The sequence below is a fragment of the Vulpes lagopus genome, chromosome 2, assembly GCF_018345385.1.
Source record: "Vulpes lagopus strain Blue_001 chromosome 2, ASM1834538v1, whole genome shotgun sequence".
NCBI classification, from domain to species: Eukaryota; Metazoa; Chordata; class Mammalia; order Carnivora; family Canidae; genus Vulpes; species Vulpes lagopus.
Window position 1 is genome coordinate 29,748,541 of NC_054825.1, and position 27,214 is coordinate 29,775,754.

At 51.5% G+C, this 27,214-nt stretch overlaps 1 protein-coding gene across 19 annotated transcripts; it reads left to right on the forward strand.

Annotated features, from left to right (window-relative positions):
* Window positions 1-1,058: 1,058 nt before the first annotated feature.
* HPS1 (HPS1 biogenesis of lysosomal organelles complex 3 subunit 1) lies at window positions 1,059-25,523 on the forward strand. Of its 19 annotated transcripts, none has more exons than XM_041744522.1 (22): window positions 1,059-1,076; window positions 1,693-1,791; window positions 2,385-2,496; window positions 3,913-4,018; window positions 4,335-4,451; window positions 8,935-9,072; window positions 9,282-9,424; window positions 9,769-9,877; window positions 12,189-12,349; window positions 12,790-12,892; window positions 13,447-13,545; window positions 13,653-13,722; window positions 15,804-15,859; window positions 16,920-17,183; window positions 17,279-17,458; window positions 18,498-18,559; window positions 18,925-19,167; window positions 19,258-19,323; window positions 20,371-20,515; window positions 22,600-22,713; window positions 24,286-24,368; window positions 24,810-25,523. In XM_041744522.1, the coding sequence occupies exons 2-22, from the start codon at window positions 1,737-1,739 to the stop codon at window positions 24,970-24,972; spliced, it is 2,589 nt and encodes an 862-aa protein (XP_041600456.1). In that variant the 5' UTR covers window positions 1,059-1,076; window positions 1,693-1,736; the 3' UTR covers window positions 24,973-25,523. The 19 variants fall into 19 exon arrangements, 18 of the variants coding, with proteins under 18 accessions (XP_041600456.1, XP_041600455.1, XP_041600454.1 ...); XM_041744521.1 differs by lacking the exon at window positions 1,059-1,076 and adding an exon at window positions 1,165-1,306; XM_041744520.1 differs by lacking the exon at window positions 1,059-1,076 and adding an exon at window positions 1,183-1,320.
* The last annotated feature ends 1,691 nt before the right edge of the window (window positions 25,524-27,214 follow it).

A 27,214-nucleotide genomic window follows, 5' to 3' on the forward strand; every position in this document is an offset into this window, starting at 1 on the left:
TCTAGCAGTGGCAGGGAAGAATGGCAGCATGTCCACTTGACGGAATTAATTCAAGCCCTGAAATCCACGCTTATGGAGAGTCTTAGAGAGGAGAGAAACAAGGGGGGCGAAAACGGGGTGAAGAGCGCCCCGCCACCGGATCTCAAGAGACTCGCCTGCAGCAGGTGCGAGCCTCGGAGGCGCTGCTGCAAGGTGGGGGCGCTACGGCGCGCGAGGAGGCGGGAGCAGCGGCGGGGCCCGCTCGGTCTGCCCGCGGTGCAGGCGTTAGTCCCGGCCGGCCGCGGCCTTAAGGGGCGGGCACCGCTGGGCCTGGCCGCGGCCCACGACTCCTCCCCCGCCCGGCTGCGCCCAGCGCCCCCAGGGAGCCCCGAGGCACGGGGTGGGGGGTCGGGAGGGGATTTGCTCCCTTCCAGGGATCTTCATCAGCAACCCTCACTTCAGCCGCTCCGTGTACACAATTTATATCGAAAACACGGCTCTAAGCCAAGCCCCTACGTGCCCCTGGCCTCCCAGACGGGCTGGGAGCTTTCATCATCAGTCCCAGCGGCGCGGGCGGTCTTCTCCGCGGGGCGCGGGGACCGCGGCGGGGGCAGCCCTCGCTCGGAAGGCCGGAGGGTGCGAAGGGGCGGGCGGGAGCCCGGAGGCCTGGGCTCCGACCCCAACTCGGGCCCTCTGCGAATGACTTCTTCTTTCTGGGCCTTGCTCGCCCCGCTGTGCCAGCGGGGTGAAGGCGGACAGGTCCCCGGGGCCTAGGCGGGGAACCGCGTGCGCTACGAGCCAGCGGGGGTAAGCCCAGGGGCGCGCGCGGCAGGTGCCCTGGCCGGGCGGGCAGCGGCCCCCGACGCCGCAGGGCTCCGCGCGCTGCTGGACGACAGGGGGCCTGCGGGCCCGGAACGCGAGCAACCCCGAATCGCGCGGCCGCCAGGGTTCAAGGGAGTGGCGGCGCGGGCCGGGCTCGAACCCGCGGAACCGCCCTCCGCTCCCGGCCCCTCCCGCGGCGGGGCGGGGCGGGGCGGGGCCGCGGGCGGTCACGTGGCCACACCCGGAAGCGGGCCCGCACGGCCGGGCGTGAGCCGGTACGCGGTCCCCGCCCTCCGTCCGCGCGCCGCCCCCCGCGGCCCCTCCGTGGGCGGCCGGGCTCCTGGGCGCCCCCTGGGACCCCGCGGCCTCCCGGGAGCGGGCGCCGGCCCCGCCCGGGCTGCACGTCCGCCCGCCCGGCCAGGGGCCCGCCGCTTCTCCGGACCCTGCGTCTCCTCGGCCGCGGAGTGTGGCGGGCGCCCCCCGCCGGGCCCTCCGCGCGGTCGCCGTGAGCTTCGTGGGGTGCGGGGCCGGGGCGAGGCGGGGGCCTGGCCGGGCGGAGCGGCCTGACGCCGCGGCTGCGGGCCCGCGGGCTGGGGAGGCGCTGACGGGGGCGCTGGGCCTCCCCAGCGGGCCCGGCGCCGCCTGCGTAGAGCGGGACGGAGAGGAGAGCGGGGAAGGCGCAAAGGGACGCGGGCGAGGTGCGCTTGGCAGCGGCCCTTGGGAATCAAACAGTGGAGCCTCGTGTCCGCGGAAAAGCATTTCCCTTTTTCTGGGAATAAGTCATCAGGGCTGGTCCCGCGGGCGATGCCGCAGGTCTCATGCTGCAAAAGATGCAGAGCCCCGAACTACCCTTTCTTGCCTCTTACTTACTACGTTTGGTTTCCTAATTAGGTTACAGCTTCATGTTGTTCCTGCCTTTGATCCTCAAAATGTAAATGATTCTGGAGCCGGCGTGGTTCACCCTGTTATTTGACAAAGGGCAGCTGGGAAGTAAGAACGGAAAATAAGCCCGCTTCTGCGTAAGAAAGAGTTTGCTTCCCGCCCGGTTACTCTTCCGCCGTAGCCCTAGGAGGTGGGGCAGGGGTTGGAGACTCAGAGGTCTCAGTGCCTCGGCCGAGCCGAAACTAGACCCGGGTCTCCCACGCCTTTTGTTTGGGGTATTTCATGGTCCCAGGATTCCACCTCCTCCTCCCAGGAGGGCTTCCCTATGGGGCTGGGATGTGCTGCGCCGTTTCCAGTCTCTCCTAGCAAGATCCTTAGGGCTGCTTAGGGCAAGGTTGCTGACCACACCATGGTTCTGAGTGACCCACGGTAAAATGAGTGCCCGGAAGGAAACAGGAGGTGGAAATTAATGTTTGTGGGCCCCTGCTGTGTCCAAAAGACTGTGCTGGCCTGGTGTGTGTTGTGTGTTGTGGGAAGGCAGGGTGGGTGGGATACAGGGCACCAGGCAGGCGCCTCCTGGCTGTGGGGTGTGTTTTCTAGAGAGACGTTTGACCACTGAGCCCTTCGCCAGCTTGTCCTCCCAGAGATGATCAGCAGTCAGATGAGAGGCTCAGCTTGTCCTCATGACCTCTCTGTTTTAGGCATTTGCAGGACCCTGGATGCTGTGCCGCTCTCCATGAGCTGGTCATCGAATCTGTCTACTGCAGCCCTTTCTGAAACTGGCTGTCTGGAGGCTCTGCTGTTCATCTCAAGGTAGATGATCCTGCCTGGCCTGGGGGCAGAACCCAGGCATGCGCCACCCACTCCGGGGCTGGTCTGGGGGAATGAGTGGTACATGGGCAGGGCAAGAGGCAGGCAGTGGACTGAGCCTACCCTGGCTCTGCAGAGCCCTGTCCTCCCCAACCCCTGCCGCAGCTCTGCCTCCTGATGTCACCTTGCCTATTTTCTCCTTCCCTGCATCCAGGCCCTCACCAAGACCTAGGACTCTAAGCTACATCTCTTAAATCGGCCCCTTCCTCTACTGGCCTCTGACAAGAAGTGGGCCCTAATTACCTCCCACCAGGATCCTTAACCTCACCCACCTGTGCCCAGCATGTCACTCCTCACACCCTTCCCAGCCTCCAGGGGGTGTTGCTGCTGACCACAGCCTCCATTCTGTAGCCCACCATTGCCCAGCACACACACTCCTTCCCCATCAGGCTGGCCCCTGTAGCCCCCGCTCTTTTCCTCCCCCACTTTGTCACACTCACCTGGGTGTCCCAGAGCCACCTCTTCCTGGTCCACCTGCCCTCAGCCAGCAACCTTGACTTCACACTCCGTTGTTCTCCCAGTCTCTGCCTTGTGTTTAGCAATTCCAGGGGAATAGGCTGCATTCTTTTCCACTGTGAAGGAACCACCCTGAGGCCAGGTGCTCTGAGCTAATTAGAGTTGATAAACCAACTGGAGATTTGGGAGGAATTCACTAAGTGCCACTAAGCTGGCTGGACCTATCAAGGATCCTGAAGAGGATAACTGAGACTGAGACCTCAAGATACAATGATCCTATTGAAACTGGACGTCCACTCAGGGGGCAGAGCAGAGTTTTCTGGTCATCGTCACGTCTCAGCACACGCGCAATGTGATCTCATCTGTGTGGCACACTGAGGGACAGAAGACGTGAAGCCCCTGCCTGGGGTTTTCTCAGCTGCAAGTAGCTGGCCTGAGAACCCTGGCCTCCCCTGGCTTGGGTGGGCTGCCCCAGGAGTTGAGAAGATCAATGTCTTGCTGCACACCAGGAGTGAAAGGCACGGTGTGGGAAGCTCTGGATTAAGAGTGTCCCCATTGATGAATAATGAAACACATTTTGTATAATCAGGCATTAAAACATGTAGCACAGAAGGTGTGGGTGGTGGGGAAAGTGGTTTGGGAGGGCCACGATCCTGGTGGATGCAGCAGAGGAAGCCGCAGTTAAACAGATGTGAGTGAACTGTGGACAAGGTTAGGCAGCCTCTGTTTCCACCCAGAGCAGAAGGAGCTTGGGAATGAAGTTCTGTCACACTGAACCCACCACTGGGGGGGGGGGGGGGGGGGGGGGGGTTGGAACTTGTCTCCTGGAGCTGTCTTTTCCTCAAGGAGGAACACATTTCTGAAGTGTCCAGAGGGAGGTGCCTTGGCCTCCCTCCATTCTAGACCAGGTGCTGACCGCTCTGAGCCACACACGATACTCGCTGCCTCTCCTGTGCAGTTGATTCCATGTCCAGATCAGGAGCGGGGTCCTTCTGTCTATTTGGTGCAGGTAGGCCCATGAAGAGCTTGACACTCTGGTGAGAAGTGCTGGAAGATGCGGAAGCAAGAGCCCCAGCCTTAGGCCCGGATTTAGATCCCAGTGGCTCTGCTACTCCAAGCTGTGCTAAGTCTTGCACCAGGAAGTGGGAGTAACTCAAGATTCCTGCCTCCTCAGGGGCCTGGGAGCGTATGACAGAATAGCAGCAGGAAGGCCCCTGTCGTGGTGCCTGGTGCCCAGTGAGGGCTCAGTAGGTGATTGCAGGGGCAGGCTGAGCTTATGGGTGAAGGGGCTGGGAGGTGACCTTGGCCTTGCTTCTTCCTGCCAGATGAAGTGCGTCTTGGTGGCCACAGAAGGTGCAGAGGTCCTCTTCTATTGGACAGATGAGGAGTTTGAGGCGAGTCTGCGGCTGAAGTTTGGGCAGTCGGAGAATGAGGACGAAGAGGTGAGTGCAGGGTAGGGAGGGAAGAGCACAGAACTAGCAGGAAGTGGGAGAATCTGCCCGCCCACCCCGAGGAACTGAGACGGTGGTGCCTGTGGCCCAGAGTCCTGCACACCCAGCTGCTCATCCTCTGAGGTTGGCCCCTTGATGCTCTCAACTTAGTGACCTCACCCCTACTCCACCAGGGCTCATCAGGCTAAATGAGAGCAGGAGAAGGAGGTAGAATTTTAATCACACAACAGGGACATTTGGTGTCCTTAACTTTCTTTACCTGAAAAGTTTAGCATAAGTTTAACACATCAATTTTTTAAACAGCTATGTTAAGGTATAACTGACATACTGTACACTGAACATTCTCAAAGGGTACAATTTGACACACACACCTGTGATTCTGTCACAGTCAATAAAATAAACATATTTTCGTCCCAAAACCTGTGACCCCTCCCTCACCTCCCCCAATCTGAGCAGCTACCAATCTGCTTTCTATCATAACAGAGGAGTTTGTATTTCTTAGGCTTTTATGTAAACGAAATCACACATTATATACACAAGGTTTGGGTTTGGTTTTGGTCTGGCTTCTTTCTCGCAGCATAATTTTGAGATTTATCCACGTTATAGCACGTATCAGTAGTTATTCCTTCTCGTTGCTGAGGGGAGGCAGTCTGTTGTGTAGGCACACCACTGTGTGTCCATGTACCTGTTGGTGGTAACTGTGTTCAGCGTTTGACTCTTCCGAATAAAGCAAGTGTGAACATTCACTCTCAGGTCTTTATGTGGACATCGCCTTTCACTTTTCTTGAATAAATACCTAGGATAGAATGGCTAGATCGTGTAGGTATATGTTAAACTTTGTGAGAAACGGCCAGATTTTGCCAGAGGGGTTGTATCATATGAAAGCCCGCTACTCGTGTATGAGAATTCCACTTCTTCCGTTCCCTCCCTAACACTTGGGCTGTGGTCTTTTTAATTTTAGCCGTTCCAACAGGTGTCTCTTGGAATCTCATTGCCTTAATTTTCATGTCCTATTGGCTGATGATTTTGACATCATTTCACGAGCTTATTTGCCCTCTATCTTTTTTAATTGTAGTCGGTTCAAATTTCACCCATCTTTTTATTGGGTAGGTTATTTCTTACTGTTCTTACTGAGTTTTGAGAGTGTTACATATGTAGTTTGGAGCAAGTCCTTTATTAGGTAAGTGTTTTGCGAATATTTTCTTCCAGTCTGTGTTTTATCTTCACATCCATTAACCTGTATTTTGTGAAAAGCAGAAGTTTTTCATTTTGATAACTCCTGTGAATCCATGTTTTGCTTTTAGGGAATCACACTTTTGGTGTCATATCTGAGAAATCTTTGCCCAACACAAGATCACAGAGTTTTCCATGTATTGTCTTCTGGAAGTTTTATCTTTGTAGCTTTTATATTAGATCTAATGATCCATTTTGAATTTTTATATATGATGTAAAGTATGGATTAAAATTTATGTTTTGTATGTAGATGTCCAGGGTAGCTTTGAAATATTTCAGCTCAGAGATAGTTGTAATTTTCACTTATAATTTCTATTCTACATTTTAAAGGAGTATTGTATTTTGGAAATTTTTTCCAGATGAATTTTGGATTAAAAATTTTTGCAGGGAAAGCAGCAGAGAGAGTTCTCACATTTCTGCAGCAGCACAGACTGGTGGCCTGCCAGTCCCCTTCTCGCTCTGCTGGGCTTAATCACCAGCTGAGCCAGTTCCGCTTCAGCAGGTTAATCCACCTCAACATCACCAATATTCTTGTCACAGACTTTAGGAATAAAGATATCAGAGATCATGACATTTTAGTGGTTTTATTTAAGCTAAAAAACAAGTCTGTCTCTTAGGTTCTTTTATTTTTAGCAGTCAATACATACATTTTTTAAAGATTATTTATCATAGAGAGAGAAAGTATGAGTGGGCAGAGGGAGACAGAAAGAATCTCAGACTCCCCTACTGAGTGTTGAGTTAGATGCGGGGCTCGATCCCAGGACCCTGAGATCACAACCTGAGCCAAAATCAAGAGTCTGATGCTTAACCAACTGAGCCACCCAGGCGCCCTGATACTTAGAGTTTTTTAAAGAATTTTTAAATATTTTCGTTCTTAAACTATTTTAATCAAGTCAATTGAAGAAGCAAACTATCAGCAGACCTCTGTATCTCCAGAACCTGTCATAATATTGACATAAAGTCACTTAATATATAGGTGAATGAATGAATAAAACAAAAGCAAGTTATGTGATAGTGTTTATCTTCCTCATTATTAAAAATCTTGTAAAGGAAAAAATTCCTGATTTTTCAGTTCCTAAATGACTAATGTAAAGAAAAAAATGCCTTCAAAATTTTATTTTTTATGTACCTAACGTTTCTTTTTTTTCTGATTCTATAAATAACATGAATTAATTGTAAGAAATTTGGAAATACAGAGAAATCGTTTTTAAATGACCCATAATTCTAGTACCAGAGCCATTAGCTCTTCTACATATTTCCTTTGGGTATTTATCTTTTATGCGTAGTTGGGATCATACCACATTTACAGTTTTATTTCCTGTTTTTCCCACTTGCCATTATATCAAAAGCAGTATTCCTTTTTGTTACATATTCTCAAAAACATAAATCTTAATGGAAGCATTATATTCCAGTGTACAAATAAATGTATCATTTATCTGACCGTGTTTCCCATACTAGACGTGTATATTGCTTCTAGTTTGCTAAAACTATTGCTGTAGGGAACATTTATGCTTGAATTTGATCCCACATCCCATTATTTCCTTAGGATAATTTCCTATAAATAGAAACATTGATTCAAAAGCCATTCAGAGATAATGTACCACTTTATAATTCCAAGTAATAGTTATTCCTTTACACTCCATCTACGCCAAATATTTTCATCTTCCCTAGCCTTTTAAAAAAATTCTTGCTACACCTGCAGAAAAAGCAACTACTTTAAAAATGGAGTTGCTGTACACAATCTAGATTTTTTAAGTGACTTTCTGTTAACCAAATTCATTCATGACAGCTCAAGAAAATTGTGGTGCATGAATAATTCAACAAATGTTTGCCTATGTGGAGGGATATTCATTCAATGCATGTTAATTGAGAACATACTGTGTACCAGCCTTCCGGGGGTGAATCAGTGAAATAGCAACACGAGCCTGCTCTCGCAGAACTTAGGGCTGGGAAGGGATGATAGACGGTGACCCGGGTGCCCATAAACACAGGAGAGAGGCCAGCAGAGCTGAGACCCAGGTGGGGGACAGGAACCACTGCTAAAGCTTGCCAAGCAGACCCCGGAGCAGCAGGACCCAGCTCGGTTGCCAATCAGTTCCTGAGCACTGAGAAGGTTGGAAGGAAATTCGCACTACTGTGCTGCTGATGGAGTTTCTGTGGTAAATGCTGCCATTGCCCCAGCAGGCTGCCTGTTTTTCTTTTCAAGGCAGGGTCTTCCTTCTCTCCTTCCAGATTTCGCAAGCTCAGGATTTGGCTTTCTCTGTATTTCAGTCAAGACTCCCAAGGTGACATGGGGAAGGTCAGCTATCCCCGGTCTTCCCCTTGCAGTGAGGCAGGTTTGAGTGGTGACCATTCTGCTGGCTTTATGCCAGTTGTATTCCCAGATTTTTCAACAGATTTGTCCAGTTTCTCTTGGTTTTGTTTGTTGTGTTCCTTATTTTGGGGGGCAGAGAGAACAGTTGGAAGAAGAGCTTGTACAAGGGAAGGTTGGCTTGTTAGGGAGATCAGGACAGTCCAGAAGCATAACAAGGAGGGGTGGTCCCTCATACTCTCTCTGCTAGAAGGAATAACTAACAGCGTAGCATTGACTTTCTTAATTTTTTTTTCAATACTTTGTTTTTTTATGCATTTTTAAATACAGACCATTCACAACTTTTTTTTTTAACATAGTATCAGGAATTTCCCATGTCATCAAAACACTCCAATATTTTAGATGGCTATATATCCTTCCATCATTTAGGTGAGCACTGGGTGCTGGGCATTTCTGTTTTTTACAGCTGCTTGCTGCTGTAAATTATACTGTAGTGAACATCATTGTGTGTGGGTCTTTGCCCTATCCCTGCTCATTTTTTTTAGGATATGTTCCCCCAAAGTAGACTTAACTCCAACAAAAAGCATGGACTTTGGGACACATAGAGAACTTCCTTAGAGTTCGTCTATTCTCCATTAAATGCCCCCCAGACATTCCAGTGTGGAGAGGTGGCCTCAGTCCTTACTGTTTCTTTCTAGATTCAGAGATAGAAGGGCACAGGAATCTGGCTGAGCCTTCCCAGCCTTTTCTAACTGCCACTTATGGTGTAGGGGGCAGTGTCCTCTTGCCCTCTTCTCTGTCAGGACCGTGGTGCCTTCCAGGCAGGTCTAAAACTGTGAAGACCCTCGCTGGGGAGGCCTGGGTCCTGTCCATTCCTCTGTCGCTGGGGTCTGGCACTGTGAGCAGCGTTCTTTCCTTCCCATCCTGCAGCTTCCTGCCCTGGAGGACCAGCTCAGCACCCTCCTGGCTCCAGTCATCATCTCCTCCATGACTATGCTGGAGAAGCTCTCAGATACGTACACCTGCTTCTCCACAGAAAACGGCAGCTCTCTGTACGTTCTTCACCTGGTGAGTGTGTAGCCCAAGCCCATGTCCCTCTTCCCTATGCTCCATGGGCTGTCCACACACCTCTCCCTTACCTCAAATTTTAGACTCCTTTAGAAGGCAAAAGCCACTCCTTCCCTGAACCCCTGGGACTCTAAGCCTCCCCTCGCCATCCCCAAGGATCAGGACCGGTGCAGGGTCCCTGGGGCTAGCTGACACCCCTCTGCTTACAGTTTGGAGAATGCCTGTTCATTGCCATTAATGGAGACCACAGTGAGGGTGAGGGGGACCTGCGGCAGAAGCTGTGCGTGCTCAAGTACCTGTTTGAGGTCCACTTTGGGCTGGTCACCGTGGATGGCCAGCTCATCCGGAAGGAGTAAGTCCTCCTGTGGTCCCCTCTGAGTCCTATGCTAAGCACCTTCTCGAGGCCGTGCTATGTGTGCCTGGCCTCTGTGAAGCTGTTCACCTACTCCCTGTCCCTGGCTCCTTCCTGGGTCTTTCTACCTGGCTTCATATTGTAGGTCTGGGGGGGCAGGGGCAGCCTGGAGAAGTGAAATGGTCTGTTCAAGCATCCCGCTCCATGCCCTTCCGTGCTTGGCGGCCTCTGCCGCTCCTTTGCCCACGTCACAGGAGCTCGCCCAGCCCCAAAGAGAGCTATGCTCCTGTGGTTGAAGGTGAGGACAAGCAGCTTTCTCAGGGTCTTCTTTACTCTGCCCCCAGGCTGCGTCCCCCAGACCTGGAGCAGCGTGTCCAAGTGTGGGAGCATTTCCAGAGCCTGCTGTGGACCTATGGCCGCCTGCGGGAGCAGGAGCAGTGCTTCGCTGTGGAGGTGACTGCAGGGTGTGGGAGTGCTCAGGGCCCAGGAGAGTCAGGTCGGAGGGCTCAGGAACTTTTGGGCCATGTTTTGACTCGCACACCCCTATTGTGAGTGCCTTGTCATAGGCAGACCACCAAACTGTTGCATTTCAAAGGTTGCCCTTTGTGGCCACCTGGTAGGTTAGATGCTCTGCTGTGTTCCCTATGATAAAACAGTGAGATCCTAGGTAAAATAGGCTTTTAAGTGCAATTTTGGGCTCACAGTAAATTACAGAAATTCTGAAGATAACCCTCAATTCTGACCTCCCCGCCCCCAAATTATATTGAGCTGAAACTAGTGTGGAAAAGTAGTGAAAACTAAGCAACACTGAAGGCAAGATTGCCTGAGTGCAGATGGTGATAACACACCATTACAACATCTGATTGTAACCAGAACACTAATTTTGGTCCTCAGCTGTGGGGGGAGCTGAGCCTGAGACTCCCTGCATCAAGCCCAGACCTACCACTCCCTGGCTCCCTGTGTAGACAAACACAGATTTTCTCCAGAGTGGTGGTTCTCACCCTTACTGTACATCCGAATCATCTAGTCTTGTTAGGTAAAGGTTGCCAGGCCTCACTTTTCTCATAGTGGGGTGGTATGAGGATCTTTTTTAAAAGATTTTATTTGTTTATTTGAGAGAGAGAGAGCACAAGCCAGAGGAAGAGGGAGAAGCAGCCTCCCCACTGAAGAGGGAACCTGATGCGGGGCTCAAATCCCAGGACCCTGGGATCATGACCTGAGCCGAAGGCAGCAGCCCAACTGACTAAGCCACCCAGACACCCTAAAATTTGCATTTCTGACAACTTTGCTAGTGAAGCTGGTATGCTAGTGCAGGAACTGCACTTTGAAAGCTACTACTTTAGAGGACAGGTCCAGAGCAAATAAATATGAGCTCACAATTAACAGATGCACAAGGACATGAGCCACCACAAGTGAGAGGAAAATCAGTCAGCAATAGATTTAGATCCCAGGGAGCTTGAGATACTGGAATTATTAGGTACAGAATATAAAATAACTTTGAAATATTTAAACATGTAAAAACTAGAGGAGAACTTATGTAGATATTTTAGAAATAAAAACATAATTGTTAAAAACCTCAAGGGATGGGTTAAATAGTAGATGAGACATAACTAGAAAGAGAATAAGTGAACTGGAAAATAAATCTGAAGGATTCATTTTCACGCCCCACTCACTCCTCTGATAAATGTATAGTACCTACTGTATGCTAAGAGGTGTGCCAGGCCCTGGGAACAGAGATGAATAAAGACACAATCCATGCCCTTGAGAGGAAATCAGCCATACAAATACACCTGAAAATACAATAAAGCATGCTGGGCGCTGCCACATTGGGTTTCCCATCCATATCTACAGTGGCACAAAGGATGGCATGGTCAGCTCTTTCTGAGACATCTGGAAAAGCTTCTTGTAAGAGATGGCCTAATGCACTTAGAATAAAATCCAGAACCTACCAGGCCCTGTATAATAAGCTGCTGCTGCAGGACTCACCCCACCATCATCTCATGTCCCTCAGCCCTTGCTCATTGTGTACTGGCCACCCAGGACTTCTTTGCATTTCAGGAGTACTTGACATTAATTCTGTCCAATTTGGATATTTAGCTACATCTGGCTATTGAACATTTGAAATATAGTTTGTCCAAATTGAGTTACATCATCCATGTAGAATATATACTGGATTTTGATGACTTAGTATAGAAAAGGAGTGTAAAACATTCCATTGATAATGCTTTTATAATATATGTTGAGGTGATAAGATTTTAGATATATTGAGTAAATAAATTATTAAAATTAACTTCACCTATTTCTTTTTACTTTTTAAATGTAGTTACTAGCAAATTTTAAGTTATACATAGGGCTTGCCTTATATATCAGTTGGAAAGCACTGCTCCAAACTCTCTTCCTACCTCAGGGCCTTTGCATATGCTCTTTTCTCGGCCTGCAGCATTCTCCCCCTCCACTCTCTCTGACAGGATTTCCTGTTCTTTAGATATCAGTTTAGAGGTCACTTCCTCAAGGACATTTTCCTTGGACACCTACCCAAGCAGGCGCTATTCCATACCAGGTGTTTTTTGCATATTGTCTGTCTCACCCAGTAAAGTCTAGTGACCAGACCATAAGCCCCAGGAAGGCTGCCCCAAGTCACCCTGTTCCCAAGTGTCTGGCAAATAGCATCCATTCAGCATGAACCAAGCGAATATACCCAGCACCCAGGACCTGGCACAGGGGAGGGTGGCAGGTGACCTGGCTTCCTTTCCCTGCCCGCCAGGCTGTGGAGCGGCTGATTCACCCACAGCTCTGTGAGCTGTGCATAGAAGCCCTGGAGCGGCACGTCATCCAGGCTGTCAACTCCAGCCCCGAGAGGGCCGGCGAGGAGGCCCTGCATGCCTTCCTGCTCGTGCACTCCAAGCTGCTGGCCTTCTACTCCAGGTGAGCTCTGGTCCTGGCAGGCGGGGTGGCCCAGACTCCTACCCCTTATTCCCTCTGCCTGGAAAGCACCACTTCCCCAGCCAAGAAGACCTTCGGGACCCGTCTCTTCCCTGCAACTTATTTAACTCTTCAGTTCTTGACACTCTCTGCTCTTTCTCTTCTCTGAATTAGGTCTTCCTGGAACGCTGTCTCCAAATCTGAATCTTAGAACTTCCCCACTGGTCCCCAGTGCTTTCACATTGGTCCAGATTTTTTTTTCTTTCACACACCAAGTTTTATTTTAAAAATTAATGAACTAGTTAATTTTATTTGTACCTTGCCTTTCTCCAAGAAAGATGAAGCTAGCCAACACGGTCATAAATTCCGAGAGCAGGGGTGATGCTCCAGATTCCCTCAGCCTGCCTACCCTGGGTGTTGACAGCTGTACATTCTCTCTGCAGCCACAATGCCAGCCCCCTGCGCCCAGCCGACCTCCTCGCCCTCATTCTCCTGGTCCAGGATCTCTACCCCAGTGAGAGCACAGTGGACGATGATGACCCTCAGGTCTGGGGCCGGCTCCATGGGCAGCTCTGAAACCCAGTCTGGCAGGTTGCTGGGGAGGCTGTATTTCTGCATCACAGTTCTGGGCATGTGGTTGGCCTAGACTTCCCGTTGTTTTCAGATGCAACAGATTCTAGAATGTATGAGATTTAATCAGTGAAAAGTACAGATTTTCAGAGTACTTCCCTCTCTAAGCTTTGATTCCCTTATCTGTGCAATGGGATAAAGGTTGTTTGGAGGAGTAAAGGGCACAGTTTAACTAGGGCCCAACCAATGCCTGGGGTGCTTGTAGGTGCTAGCCAACCATCGCCAACATTGGCCCCATTATTGGTGGTGGTTTGGTTGCCAGTGTGTTGGAATTTGGGGAATTTTGGTGGTTCTTGAGAAAGACTAGGCCACCTGGAATGGAAACATCTGTGGAAAGTGAGGATGCCCACCCAGGGCTGCATGGTGGCAGTGGGAGGCACAGGGGTTATAGAGCTCCTCCGTGGGGAGAAGGGATGGAAGGGAGGAGCCATTCAAAGGAGCTCTAACTGGGTCTCCCTTGCCCATGGCAGCCTTCTCCACGGAAGCCCCGGTCCAGCCAGAGCATCCCTGTGCAGCAGACCTGGAGCCCTGGTTCCACAGCCCAGCCCAGGAGGAGTTCGGCAACAACTGTGTGTGCTCTGTGCCCACCATGTGGAGGGGAGAGGAGCCCAAGGTTGAGCCCATTAGGAGAGGCTCTCCCGGCCCTCAGCTCAAGGTGCGCTCTTCTCCCTCCCAGGAGACTGACAGCTTCTCCCTCCCTGAGGAGTACTTCACACCAGCTCCTTCTCCTGGGGAGCAGAGTTCAGGTGAGGCCTGGGCAGGAACAGGAGGGGGCCCAGGCACAGACACCCAGATTCCTAGAGCACAGGATGCCGCCTGTAGGTCCCCTTCTGCCCACCCTGCCAGCTCCAGTGTGAATGAAAGTGCAGCCACTCAAATGAGACCTAAAGCTGTGTGACAAGCTGATTTCATTTAAAAATTCATCTCCCCTAGGTGTATTCTCTGGTTTTTTGGGGGTAATCAATAAGAAACTAAAATTAAGTAATAATAGTTTGTTTTCAAGTTTATAATGACTTTCAAGTATAATTGAATACAAATATTCAATTTATATACCTGTTTTTCCAGATTATGTGGGTGAGTGAACAATAAAAAGAGATACAAAATATTCAAAATGTTGCTAACAAAACAATAGATAACATTGCCGAGAAAAAAGCCAAAATCTGTCCTGTTGTAGCCTCTCTGAAGTTCTTGGGAAGAAGGAATGATTGTATCGTTTGTGTGACCTAATAGAAGAAGGCCAGGGTTTCGGAAGACATTTCTCAGGGACTGAGTTTTGTTTTTAGTTTAGGTGTTTTTTTTTTTTTTAAGATTTTTAAAAGTTGTTTATTCATGAGAGACAGAAAGAGGGGAAGAGACACAGAGAAGCAAGTTCCCTGTGGGGAACCCGATGCAGGACTCAATCCCAGGACCCCAGGACTACAACCTGAGCCAAAGGCAAATGCTCAACCACTAAGCCACCCAGGCACCCTCTGGGGACTAAGTTTTGAAATGAATTTGCTCTGTGGTGTCCTTAAACCACTGGTTCTCAACCCTGGCTGCATATTAGAATCACCCAGGCCACTTCAGCCAAACCGGTTAAGCTATAGTCTGAGGGCTGGGACCCAGATGTGAATACTTCTAGAAACTTGCCCCGTGTGGCTTGTGAGCCTCAGAGTAGGAACCAGCACTGCACAGATGTAGGTTAGATAGTGGTTCTCAGCCCTGCCAGCCCTCCCCCATGTTCTCACCTAGGGATCTTTAAAAACCACTGAAACTGGGCTTGCCTGTGCCAGAGATTCAAATTTAATTGGTCTGGGACATGGCCTAGCATCCAGATTTTTAAAAGCTCTCATGTGCAGCCACAGTTGAAAACCAGCAGGTTAGATGTTCTTAACTTTGAGTCTTTGGATGGGCTACCAGGATCCTGGAACCAGGGACCTCTGAGATTGTGCATCAACTCCTGTGGGCTTGCACATCTCTCCAGGGCTGGGTTCTGTAGCTACCCTTGAGTCTGTAAGCTCTCCAGGAGCCCAGAACACATCAAAAAACACCACTCTGTGGTGATCACCAAGGCTCCTTTTTCTTCTTACTACTCCCTTCCCTCATTCATCACAGTCCTCCTCCTGGCCTCTTTCTCCGGTTAGTTTTTATGCCTCAGAGCTGTAAATAATGCCATTTCACAGTGCCTGGAACTCACCGCTTACAAAAGGCTTTAAGTTGTACTCATTCATTTGTAAATCAGGTGTTCAAAACGTAGAAACAGGCTTCCCAAGAGAAATATGATTATAAATGGTAGTTATTTGCAATGAAATATAAGGGAGAAGAGTATTATTACAAACATGTAATATTTCAAATACGTAGTAGGTTCAGTAAGCTTTTGTGAGCTCTACTGGGAAGAGAGATGTGCTCAATTCTGGGCATAGTAGGTGCTCAGTAAAAGTTTGCTGATTGAATAAGTGTGCTGCCTCCTGGGGAAGAGGCCCTTTGGTAGACAGGGAGAAACCTGAAGGAGTGAGAGGGTGGAATCAAGGAGGGGACTCGGGGGGCCAAGGAGGGGCTGAGGAGAACATGCCTCACCTCCTCCCTGCCATCCTCAGGAGCCTGCACCCAACAGCAGGCCCTGGGGGGAGCAACTCTTCCCCAGGCCGCTTTAGCTATGAGACTGTACAGTGCACCTGCACTGCTGGCCTGGGGTCAGATGAGATGAGCAGGGCAGTACTGCTCCAGCCCCCACTTGGTACCCTTGTACCTGCCAGGTCCTCTGCCCCTCCCCCCCATTCTGACATGCCACTGGGCTGTTATTTCACGTTTTCATTATCTATGTTACCTTATTTGTTGTGTCCTGTAGGTAGCACCGTCTGGCTGGATGAAGGCACCCCCCCAACTGATGCTCCTCAGGTCCAGGTGAGTTTCTCCCAGGAAAGGGAGGGCCCCCTGAGCACAGGGGGCTCTGAGGTGTCTCTTCCCCAGGACTCCGCACGAGTCTGGCCCTCCTCCTGTCACCTCAGGGCTGGTCAGCATGGGGACAGAGCTCGTGCCAGGGGCCAGGGCCAGGCAGGTGGTGGACGAAGGGTGGCCTCATCTCCTGAGAGATCTCACCCTCCTCACTATTGTTGAGACTAAACATCCACTTTGATTTTTAATGATTTTTTCAAATGAGGAAATAAACATATTTGCTGTAGAAAAACTGGGGAGTATAAAAGTTTGGAAAAGGAATAAAAATAATGCTCAGTCCTTTCCTCAGATGTACTATTAAGATCTTTGGGTGTTTCTTTCTGGTCTTCCCTTTGATTTTATATACATATAGGTACATATACGTGTGTGTGTGTGTGTACTGACACATATGGTGTATATATTTTTCCTCTTTTACCAAATTTGAATCCTAATGTACTTCATTACATTTCCTTAAGCATTTTTCCATTTATTCCGCACTGACTTTAAGAGTCCATCACATGCCTCTATTACTGATTTAGCAAATCTGCATAGCAACTAGTACATTGTTGCCAGCTTTTGGCTGTTACAACTAAGACTGTGACACCTCCCCGATGGACAAGGTCTTGGGGCATCTCTGGTGATTGAATTCTCTACTTTTTCCCACTAAAGCCTTTCTTATTTAGTAAGGCTGGAGTCTTGCTCATTTAGTCCTTCTACGCCTCAGTTTTCCCCATGGGACCTGCGGTCCGGATGCTATGAGGTTGTGTAGAATGACCCTGTTATTGGAATGCTTTGGTCTCAGTGAAGGCCTGGGAGGGAGCTGCCCCCAGCCCTGACCTTTTCTGCCCCTTTATCCTCTTTTCTACCACCTTCCCCAGTTCTGTTCTCCGTGGGCCCTGCTTGCCATCCAGTCCTGACTCCAGGTGGAAGGGTTCAAGAGATGAGACGAACAGCAGGGCCATCACAACAGCGCAGGGATTTAAGAACTGGATTTTCTTGGAGCTAAAGTGTCTACCCCCTTGGTTCACAGGGAGACCATGAATGGGCAACCGTGGGTGGGCACATGAGGCAGAGGCCCAGCAGCTCCCCCACCCCAGCCCTCCCAGCGGCAGCTCTTCTCCACAGATCACTGAAGACAGCCTCCAGACACTGGTCCCTCACTCCCCAGTCGCTTCCCTGCCCCAGAAGGATTTTCCTGGATGCCAACGTGAAAGAGAACCACTGCCCCATGGTGCCCCACACTGTGTACTGCCTGCCCCTGTGGCCAGGCATCAACATGGTGCTCCTGACCAAGGTGGGAGCAACCCCCATCAACCTCAGCCATGCCCCAGCCCTGACACCTTCCCACAAGGTACCCCTGTTCTTCCTGCCCTGTACTTCTTCCCCTAGGGCCCCAGCACCCCCCTGGCTCTTGTTCTATACCAGCTGCTGGAGGGGTTTTCTCTCCTGGAGAAGAAGCTGAAGGAGGGGCAGGAGGCCGGGAACACCCTGCGCTCCCACCCTCTCATGGGAGACCTGCGTCAGAGGATGGACAAGTTTGTCAAGAATCGTGGTGGGCAAGAGATTCAGGTAAGATCTGATTTCCGAATATGCCGGCCTCCAGGAGAGGAGGCAGGGCTGGGGGAGGGGGGGTCTGTTCTGTCCATGCTGGGTGAGGGGCCGAAGCTCTGGTTCCTGCTGCTGCCCCACTGTAGGCCTGTGACCCTCATCATGAAATGATAACAGAAACTCAGTATTTTCAGAGCATGTTGGTGTGAGTTTCGCAGGATATGAATTCTAATTCCTGTATTTTATGTGAGGAAACCAGGGCTCAGATTACTCAGTGAGGGCCAGCAGCCGGGGTCCGGCACCCCTCACAGTCTGGCAGCTCACACACAAGTGCAGGACACAGCCAACACCCCACCTCAGGGGCCCAGAGTCCAGGTCAGAGATGCGGCCTGGTGAGGCATAAACAGTAGAAACACATAGTCTCTGTGGGGAGCCTGGAAGGAGTTTGGGAGGGGTAGATCACCTAGGGGAAGCAGCTGGTCGTGCTTGGGTCTGTCTGAGGACCCAAGATTCACTGTGGTTGCCATACATGTGCATCTGAAAATGAGAAGGATTGGAGGAGACTGAGCAAGTGAGTGAAGCTCAGACTCAGACCTAGATGCTGCTCTGAGGAGTGCTCCCAGCGTCTCTGGTGCGCCAGGCCACCACAGTGAACACTGGGGGTAGAATGCAAGGTCCCCCTTTAAGGAGCTTGCCAGGGCCCCACCTTAGCACCCCAGTGCCTACCCCATGGCCGCACCTCTTTGGGATGTCCCTCTGACAGCATTAGTCCAGCAAGGCAGTGAGCCCAGTGCTTGCTACATGGACACTGCTCTTTAAAGGATGCCTGCTGACGGAAGAGAATGGTGGGTATGGTGAGATGCAGGGAATTGGGGGGGGGGGTACCCCAGAAAGCTGCCAGAAAGCTGCCAGGAAGCCAGCTTTCGACTGTGTGTTGAGCCTAAATATTTGAAGCAGTCGGGGGGTGTGGGTCCCTCTTAGAGCCCAACGTCACAAGGGGCTCCCCTGGACGTCACTGTGGGGCCATCGTCAGGAAGCCACCCTGTCCCTCATTCTACAGAGCACCTGGCTGGAGTTCAAGAGCAAGGCTTTCTCCAGAAGTGAACCTGGATCGTCCTGGGAGTGAGTGGTCGGCTCTGAGGATGGGGAGAGTCATCTGGACAGAGGGGCAGTTTCCTCCAGGCCAAGAGGGAGAGGAGGATGCTCAGGAAGGAGGGGCTTCCCAGAGAGAGGAGTCCATCTGGGCCGCAGATGCTGGAGGGAGACTGGGAGTTAGAAGGGCTGCAGGTGGAGCAGAGGCCAAGTTCCCACCCAGCGTCAGCCCTGAAGGGTACACCTCCCCTCATTTCTGCATAAACCATGGGATGGGGTGAGATTCCAGGAGCTTCAACCACATTGGGGGAAACCAGGGGAGGACGGGCTCCTTCCTGTCCCTCTGAGGACAAGGGTGTGCTTCAGCAGCTGCGTCTGTCACTGGTCTGGAACAGGGGCGCCCATGGGATGAGTGCGGCCCTGAGTGTGTGTCCTCCACTCGCATGCGGATGGCCCACCCTCCGGGCTCTTCCTGTGGTCATGCTCCCCTCTCCGGGCACCAGGCTGCTCCAGGCGTGTGCGAAGGTGAAGCGGCAGCTTTGTGCCATCTACCGGCTCAGCTTCCTGACCACGGCTCCCGGCCGGGGGGGCCCGCACCTGCCCCAGCAGCTGCAGCACCAGGTCCAGGCCACCATGCAGTAAGTGCGGGTGGGGCCCTGGGGAGCCAGAGTGGCGGGGGGGGGGGGGGGGACACCGCACCACAACCCGCCTCCCCGCTTCCTCGGCAGAGAAAAGCTGATGGATTGGAGGGAATTCTTGTTGGTGAAGAGTAGGAGGAACGTCACCATGGTGTCATATCCTCACGCTGAGCCCCTCACATCCCCTCACCTGCCTGCTCGGTAGGACTGCGGGCTTCTGGGAAAGAGCGGGTGTACTCCACTGCCTCAGCTCCTTTACTCCAAAGGAGAATAGGAAATATCGTCATGGGTGGCTTGTACGTAGGAAGGCTCCAAGACGGAAATTTCACAAATCCCTGCTGTCCCATGGTTACGTCATAAAAGCTTTGGCAATTGTTGATGTTGACGTCCAGCCAGCAAAGTGGTAACAGGTGTTCCAGGACGGACAGGAGTCCTGGGGTCAGGTAGGTAGGCAGGCCATGCCCTCCTTAGAAGTTACAGTACACAGTGGAACACGAAGGCTCTGAGAAGGCCTGCACCAAATATGCTTATCCCTGTTTAAAAAACCTTGTCCAAGACCTATTTGGCCCTTTTATTATGGAATACTAAGTTTATCAGATACTGATTTCTCCTAGAACTTCACATAAAGCAGCTTTTCGTATAGTAAGACCTCAGAATGCATGTGAAAGGGATGACAGAGGCCCTCTTCAGCCACCAGCCACCACCCTGCCATGTTTGTTGGCTCTTCCCTGTCTAGTAGGAACCGTCTAGCTTCACAAGGTGAAGTGTGGAGACATGAATAAAACCACGCCAAGGGGTGTGGGTTAGGCAGTCAGCCAGGCTCGTGCATTAGCTAGGTAGCTCTGCTCTACGCCGGCCTCACCGTGTATGTGATTTCAACTCCTCTCTCATGAAAATGATAAAGTATGAGCATACACTATTCCTGTTGGGTCGAGAATCCCCAGATTAGATGGGCTAATGACAAGGGATCCGCTGTATGTGCATCGTAGCATTTCACAGGGTTGGAGGGTTCAGAGGTGAAACGCTCCCGGAAGACAGGGATCCTTGGGGGGGGCTGACATGGCAGCTGTGGGGAGAAGGGGGTATATGGCAGGCCTGGCCTCTGGACTCCGCTGCTGAGCCATGCCGGAAGCCTAGGTGGAGGCTGGAGTAGCACCCCCCCCCCTTTCCCTGGCTTTTTGAGCACCTTAACTCAACCTTCACCTACCTAGAAGACTTCCCAGGCTTGGTGCATTTTATCTACGTGGACCGTACAACTGGCCAGATGGTGGCCCCTTCCCTCAGCAACAGTAAGAGGATTTCATCAGAGTTGGGCAGGGGCCCTTTGGCCGCCTTCGTCAGAACCAAGGTAACCATCACCTGGCCCGGGTACCCTTCACCCCCTCTCCCCCGTCAGATGAGACCTGCCAGCCTGACCCCTGTCCAGGAAGGGCTGATGCCTCCCAGCCTTGGGACCTTTGTGAAGCCTGGAGCACACCTGCCTTAACCCTTACTGTACTCTTCTGTCAGCGTCTGCACCCAGCTGGTCCACAGGCTCCTAAGGATAGCAGCTGGTCCTCCTCTCTCTAGGGTCCTGGCACCCAGGGCCACATGGGGCCTTCCTGGGTATATTCTAATGTACCTGAATGAGCTCGTCTGGGCAATAAGGTCAGAGGGGGAAATAGCCAGGACCTAACTCTGTGCCTGGCATAAATAAGTCCCAGGAAGTATTTGTTGAATTAACTCAAATGGAAAGAAGAGACCCCAGGTCAATCAGTTCAAATATGGGATTTAACACCAGGTGGTTTGTACTAAAGAATCATTCTCTGACGGTTCTTGTATTCTCTTTAATGGACTCATGGCAAACTAGTATGTGCATGTTTATATATTAGGATGTGTCGTAGGTGGTATAGCATAGACTTAGATTTGTCTCGATAAAGTATACACTAATGGTTAAAATCAAGAGAGTGACAGAAGGCAGTCCAGCCCTGTCTTTTCCTGGCCATGTGGCCTGGGGCTGTACTTAGTCTGAGTGGCCATGTGCTTATCTGTAAAGGAGGCTAGTGATACCATTGATGTCCTCAAGTGGCAATGATTACAGACACCTCAGATGCCATTTGTTAAATACTTAGCATGGTATGTGGCACAAAGATAGACGGAATTCATGGAGCATTCCCTGGTATCAGCCTCTCCAGCCATCTTTCTGGAGGTCGTTGGGGTTCTCTGACTGCATTTCTTTGCATTTTTCTGTGTAGTTTGTTGCCATTGGTCATTATCACAGATCATTCCGTAGATGCAGTTGTGTTTACCCACTTTTTCACTCTCTATCTGATGCATTTCCTCATGTCATTAATTCTTTATAAACAGGATTCTTAACAAGTCCACAATAGTCCATCATGTGGGTGTAACATAATTTCCTTAGCCATTTCCCCAATGTTGAACAGTTAGATTGTTTCCAGGCTCTCGCGGTCATAAATAATTCTGCAGGACACACCTTTGTGCATCCATCTTTGTCCTCGTCTCTGATTATTTTCTCAATATGGATTCCCAGAAATGGAATTACTAAGTCAAATGGGAGGAATGTTTTTAAGGTTATTGATACAGGTTGTCAAATTGCTTTCTTGAAAATACAGCAAATCCATGTATTTGTTTGCAGATGTAATTAGACATTATGCTGTAGTCAGGCTTGCCGTGAATCATGCATGCCTTCCCCTGAGCTTTTCCAGCCCCAGGAAATGGAGGAGTCAGGCTGTCTCTGCCTGTCCTCCCTCGGGCAGGTCACAGGCAGCATCAGAAAGTCCTTGGATTAGGCCAGAGACTATCACCCAGGGGATATAAGGCACATTGTCCCTTGGTTACTGTGTTTGTGTTGGACCTCTTGGTGAGCCCTAGTTGGGACTTTACCCCTGGAGCAGAGGACAGGCCTGGCTCAGGGTACTCTGTGTGTCCAAACACTTGACAGCACCTCCCTGGCATAGAACCTATGGCAGAGACACCTGGCCCTGGAGGGGACTGGGTGAGTGGGTGGCCCTGGACAGCAGGAGGGGTTTCCAGGTGACCACACACTTACCTCCCCTTGTGTTAACTAACGGTGTCCTTGGCTATTTTCTGGGCTGAATGATAAGTTTACTAATTTATGGCTTCTCTGCATAGTAAAAGTCACTTGAGGTGTTTCTACGTATATTTTATTGTCATGGTAATGGTGGAGGGTAGTCCGCCCACCCATCCAATAATGATTTCCTTTTGAGCTCCCACTCTGATCCAGGCCATGCCCTGGCACTAAGAAAACGGGTGAGCAGAAGCAGCCCCTGGCCTTCTGAGAGCTCCTCCTCTGGGCGCTGTTCTTCCAGAGGCGAGAGCCTGAGCCCGGGGCCTGCTGTGGGGAGAGGGCCGACCCCGCAGGCCCTGGTGAGGCCTAGGAAGGCCACTAGCACTCTCTCTCCCCGCCCCCAGGTCTGGTCTCTGATCCGGCTGGCACGCAGATACCTGCAGAAGGGCTACACCACGCTGCTGTTCCGGGAGGGGGACTTCTGCTTCTCCTACTTCCTGTGGTTCGAGAACGAGATGGTGGGTATGGCCAGGTCCTGGAGCAGGACAGTCCCGAAGTGCTTTCCTGTCTGCTCGCTCCGAGGTCCCTCCCTTCTGTGCTGTGTTCAGTCTTCTGTCTCTTCACCTCTTCTTGTCCCTGGCAGAGCTGACAGGGAAGCATGGCCATTGGGCCCCAGACATCAGAGGTCCCACTGTCATGTCTGCTTTGTGACTCTTCTAGCAGCTCTCTGAAAACTCGTGCTGTCATCCAAGGCAGAGCCCAGGTCACCCACGAGCAGATGGACACAGGCCCCGTGAGAAAGGCCGCTAGTGTGTGCTTCCATGTCATCAGCCGCACTTAGGGAGCATGGCACGTTGTCGTTCCCATTGTAGAGGCAGATAAACTGATATTCAAAGCAGTTAGGCAGCCTGCCAAGGTGAAGATGACAGTATGGCCTCCTGGCCCGGTTCTTGTCTCTAGACCTCATACTACAGTGTAAGCATAGGTCATGGGAACTCACTGGCTGTTTCTCTCTCTCCCTCTCTTCCTTTTCCTGTTTCTCTGTTTTCTCCTCACTTGTCACTAAGTCAGTGTTCCGGCTCTCTGCGTTGCTTCTGCCCCTCAAGTTCCCGCCAGCACCCACCAGGCCCTGCCCTCTCCTGCTCCTGGCAGCAACCCACCTTCACTCTGCCCTGAGGTCGATAGCCAGCATCTTCCAGAGTGCAGGTGCTTACGGGCTCTCTCCCAGCCTCCCAGCCTGTGCCGTGGTTGGGGCAGGTAACACTGGCCCCATTGTATAGATAGAAACACTGATGCCTTGACATCAGATGCCTTGGCCATGGCCACTGGGGTCATAAATGATGAGGCCAGACCCCAGGCTCAGGTCTCCTGGCCCGCAGGCTCCCGTCTGCACTCCGTGCCCAGGATGTGTGTACAACCTTTACCTGAGCTTCTAGGTGGTGGCAGGGCCTTGTGTGCATGACTGGCCCTGATGGAGTGATAGACCAATGGAGGGCTGTGGGGGCAGAGCCAGCTGTGGAGACTGGCACCTGTGCTGTCTTGGGCAGCCACTCAGCACACTGAGTGCACCTCCTTGCCTGCAGGGCGGGCCCCAGAGTGCCCATGCGAGTGTGGAGAGGAACCCACATGACTGAGCCCAAAATAGTCAGGGGACTGCCCTGCAAATCTTAATTCCATTCTCCTCCTTTTTGTACCCTGGGTATTTCAATGGCTTTCAAAGCAAAGACTTGGGCCTTTTGACAATGCCTTGCCCTTGGAGACCCTGCATGAAACCTCCCAGCGTCACCCTCCCGGCAGCCCTCCTGAGCTTGTACTTGTCACTGGTCTAGGTCCGTGCACTGATAGATGTGAGCTACCACATGTGTACCAGGCAGGACATGCAGAACTTTATATGCATCACCTCCAGTGTTCACTGGGAGCTTACTGTTATTCCCACTTCAGAGATGAGAGAACGAAGTAAAAAGAGGTTCAAGCAGCGAGCATTCACCAGGCGGGGCTGAGCCAGGCTTGAACTTGGTGTCTGACTCCTGCTCGTATTCTTTCCGCCATACCATCACCTCCCCATTTACGACCTTCTTCCTCTTCCTCAGGGGTACAAACTCCAGATAATAGAGGTTCCTGTCCTCTCAGATGACTCGGCCTCCATCGGCGTGCTGGGAGGAGACTACTACAGGTGACTCTGATGCACAAGGCTGCTGGGAACAGTGGGTGCCCAGCTAAGTGCCTGTCCCCCATAGGGGAGCAGCTCCTCCTTTGGGAGTGCCTCCCAAGAAGCCCTCAGTGGAAGCTCCTTCCTTCCCAGCCCCGTGTTCAGTGAGAGAGGGGTGCGTGGGGGAACACACCTGGGTTTCTGCCCATCTCTGGTTGCCTCACTCTTGGCAGCACCTATCAGTATGTGTGGTGGGGCCCTCAGGCTTCCCTGCTGGCTCTGTGGCATCCCTCAGCCTGGACACTGCCAGACCCCATGTGGAGTGGGAGCCCAGAGGGGTGGACCATTCAGCCCAGGGCTGAGCCTCATGCAGTTAGGTCCACAAGGGGTGGGAGGGCTTTGCTGGCCAGGTGCTGGGCTGCTCTGACTGCGTTCCTGAATCCTGCCCCCCCCCTCTTTTTCCAGGAAGCTCCTTCGCTACTATAGCAAGGGCCACCCCGCTGAGGCTGTCAAGTGCCATGAGCTGCTGGCCCTCCACCTGTCTGTCATCCCCACGGATGTGCTAGTGCAGCAGACCAGCGAGCTGGCCCGGCGCCTGTGGGAGACCTCCCGTATCCCCTTGCTCTAGGCCAGGGCGCACTGCCCTGGTGCATTCTGTGCCCAGCCCTGGTACCCATGCATAGCAGCCACCTAGGAATAGGACAGCCCTCCCCCCAGGTCTCTTAAAGAAATCACCTAGACTGGTCTCCCTTTCAGGTACCAAACCCCCAAATCCTCTTTGGGGAAGGAGGGAGGCCAAGGTGGAGTTCCCTGGGTCTCCATAAAACAATGGTGGCTGTGAGGTTAGAACGGATTCAGCTGCTTTCAGAGCTGCCTCTCCATTTATCACCGGGAGACAGGAAGTCCCCAGTGCCTGCAGGTGCCTGAAGATACCTCCTTTATGCTTCTCATAGAGTAGAGAAAGAGCGCCCTCAGGAACACATTGCTCTCCCCAAATGAAAGGTGCTGCCTTGGCTGGGTGGGAATTCCATCTGTGCCACTTCCTCTCTGCAGTCTGGGCAGGTTTCCTACACTCCAAACCTGTTTGCCCACGTTTAGAGGGATGGCACCCACCTCTTAGGGTGGTTGTGAGGACTGCCCGACACACAGCAAGTGCTAAATAAATGCTGGTTGTGGTTATTGTTGTTCAAGCCAAACGTGCCTGGGCTCTAGGGCCCTTTGTGGTGCCTGGAAGTCCTGGCCCCTTCAGACCCTGCTCTGTCTTGACTCCTGCCCCAGCTCCACCTCAGAGATTCCTGTCACTTAGTCGTAGGGATCCAAGGCATGGGTTTGTTTGTTTTTAGTTTCTTTGTTTTGTTTTTAATTTTATTTTTTTAGTTTTTTATATGTATATTTTTATTGGATTTCGATTTGCCAACATATAATATAAAACCCAGTGCCCACCCGTCAAGTGCCCACCTCAGTGCCTGTCACCCAGTCACCCCATCTTCCCTGCCCCCCTCCCCTTCCACTACCCCTTGTTTCCCAGAGTTAGGAGTCTCTCATGTTTTGTCACCCTCTCTAATTTTTCCCACTTGTTTTCTCTCCTTTCCGCTTATAATCCCTTTCTTAAATTCCCTGTATAAGTGAACCCATGAGTTTTTAAAAACTTCTCAGCTGGTTCCCATGTGCCTGGGTTGAAAACCACTGCCCAAGGGGTACAGCCCCTCTCCTATAACCTAGAAGCTCCCACCCCAGGACAAGAGAGCACCAAGCCTACCCGAGAGAAGTGCCGTGGCAGAAGGAGGCACCCAAGCAGTGTTTCTGACTTGCTGAGAGCGGCCAGGCCTTTGTGTCTTCAGGCTTGAGCCAAAATTCACTCAAAGACTCTTCTGTTAAGGAAACAGCTGGTGGGGGCAAAGAAGAGGCAAAGGTACTGAAAGAGCTAGAACACACCCCACGCTAACATCCTCAGGTGGCAGTGAGGAACAGTGTCACCTGGGGTGACTGGGACTGCATTCCTCCTCGATATCTTGACTTCACAAATGGAAATTTAAAACATCAATTGTGAAAAACACAGAAGAGCAGAAAGGGGGAAAAGTAAGGTCTAGAAACCCACTGCTGCTTAGGGTACCCACTCCTGTCACCTAATATTTTTCCTTAATTTGTAGCAGCAGCATGATGTGACATGTCTAGTTGAGCCAATCCCCTGAATTTTTCTATATTGTGGCACGGGTGAACATCCTGCATCAGATTCCAGCATAGATTCACACAGCATGAACCTGGCGTGGGGAGGGGTGTCTGAGTCGTGAGTAGAAAGATCTTCAGAAGGCCTTCCTGCTAGATGCGCCTTCTCTGCATACTCTCCCTATGTTAAGATGCATTTCTAACAGCAGGTCTCTAGAACATGGACAGATGTCACAGCAGTACAGAAACTCAACTCGTGGGTGCTTTTTTCCCTACAACAGAAGGAATGGCCTGCAAGCTAATGGGCAGAGAACAAAGGAGCTCCTAATTCATCGCAGGCCAAAGAATAGCAAGAAAGTGTGTGAGCTCAAGATATTCGCAGATGTGATCTTTACTCCTCGAGGATTCTGGGGAAGTGGGAAAGGTGCCAAGAGACAGATGAGGGATGTCCAAGCCTTCAAAAGAAAAAGGCAAACCCCAAGCCCTTGCAAGCTCCCTGCAGTGGCCTGCTGAGTGCAAGGTGCTTCGGTGTCTGAGAGAGCGCGCTCGCTCACCAGGGGCCGCGGCGACACGTGTGGCCCTCCCTGTAGATTTGCTGAGGCCCTGGTCAGTCATGGCGAGCCGCTCACTGTCCTGCAGGCAGAGGGACGGGGAGCTAGAGCAGCTTCTGGAGGTGTCTCCTCGGGAGTCACCCCCAGCACAGC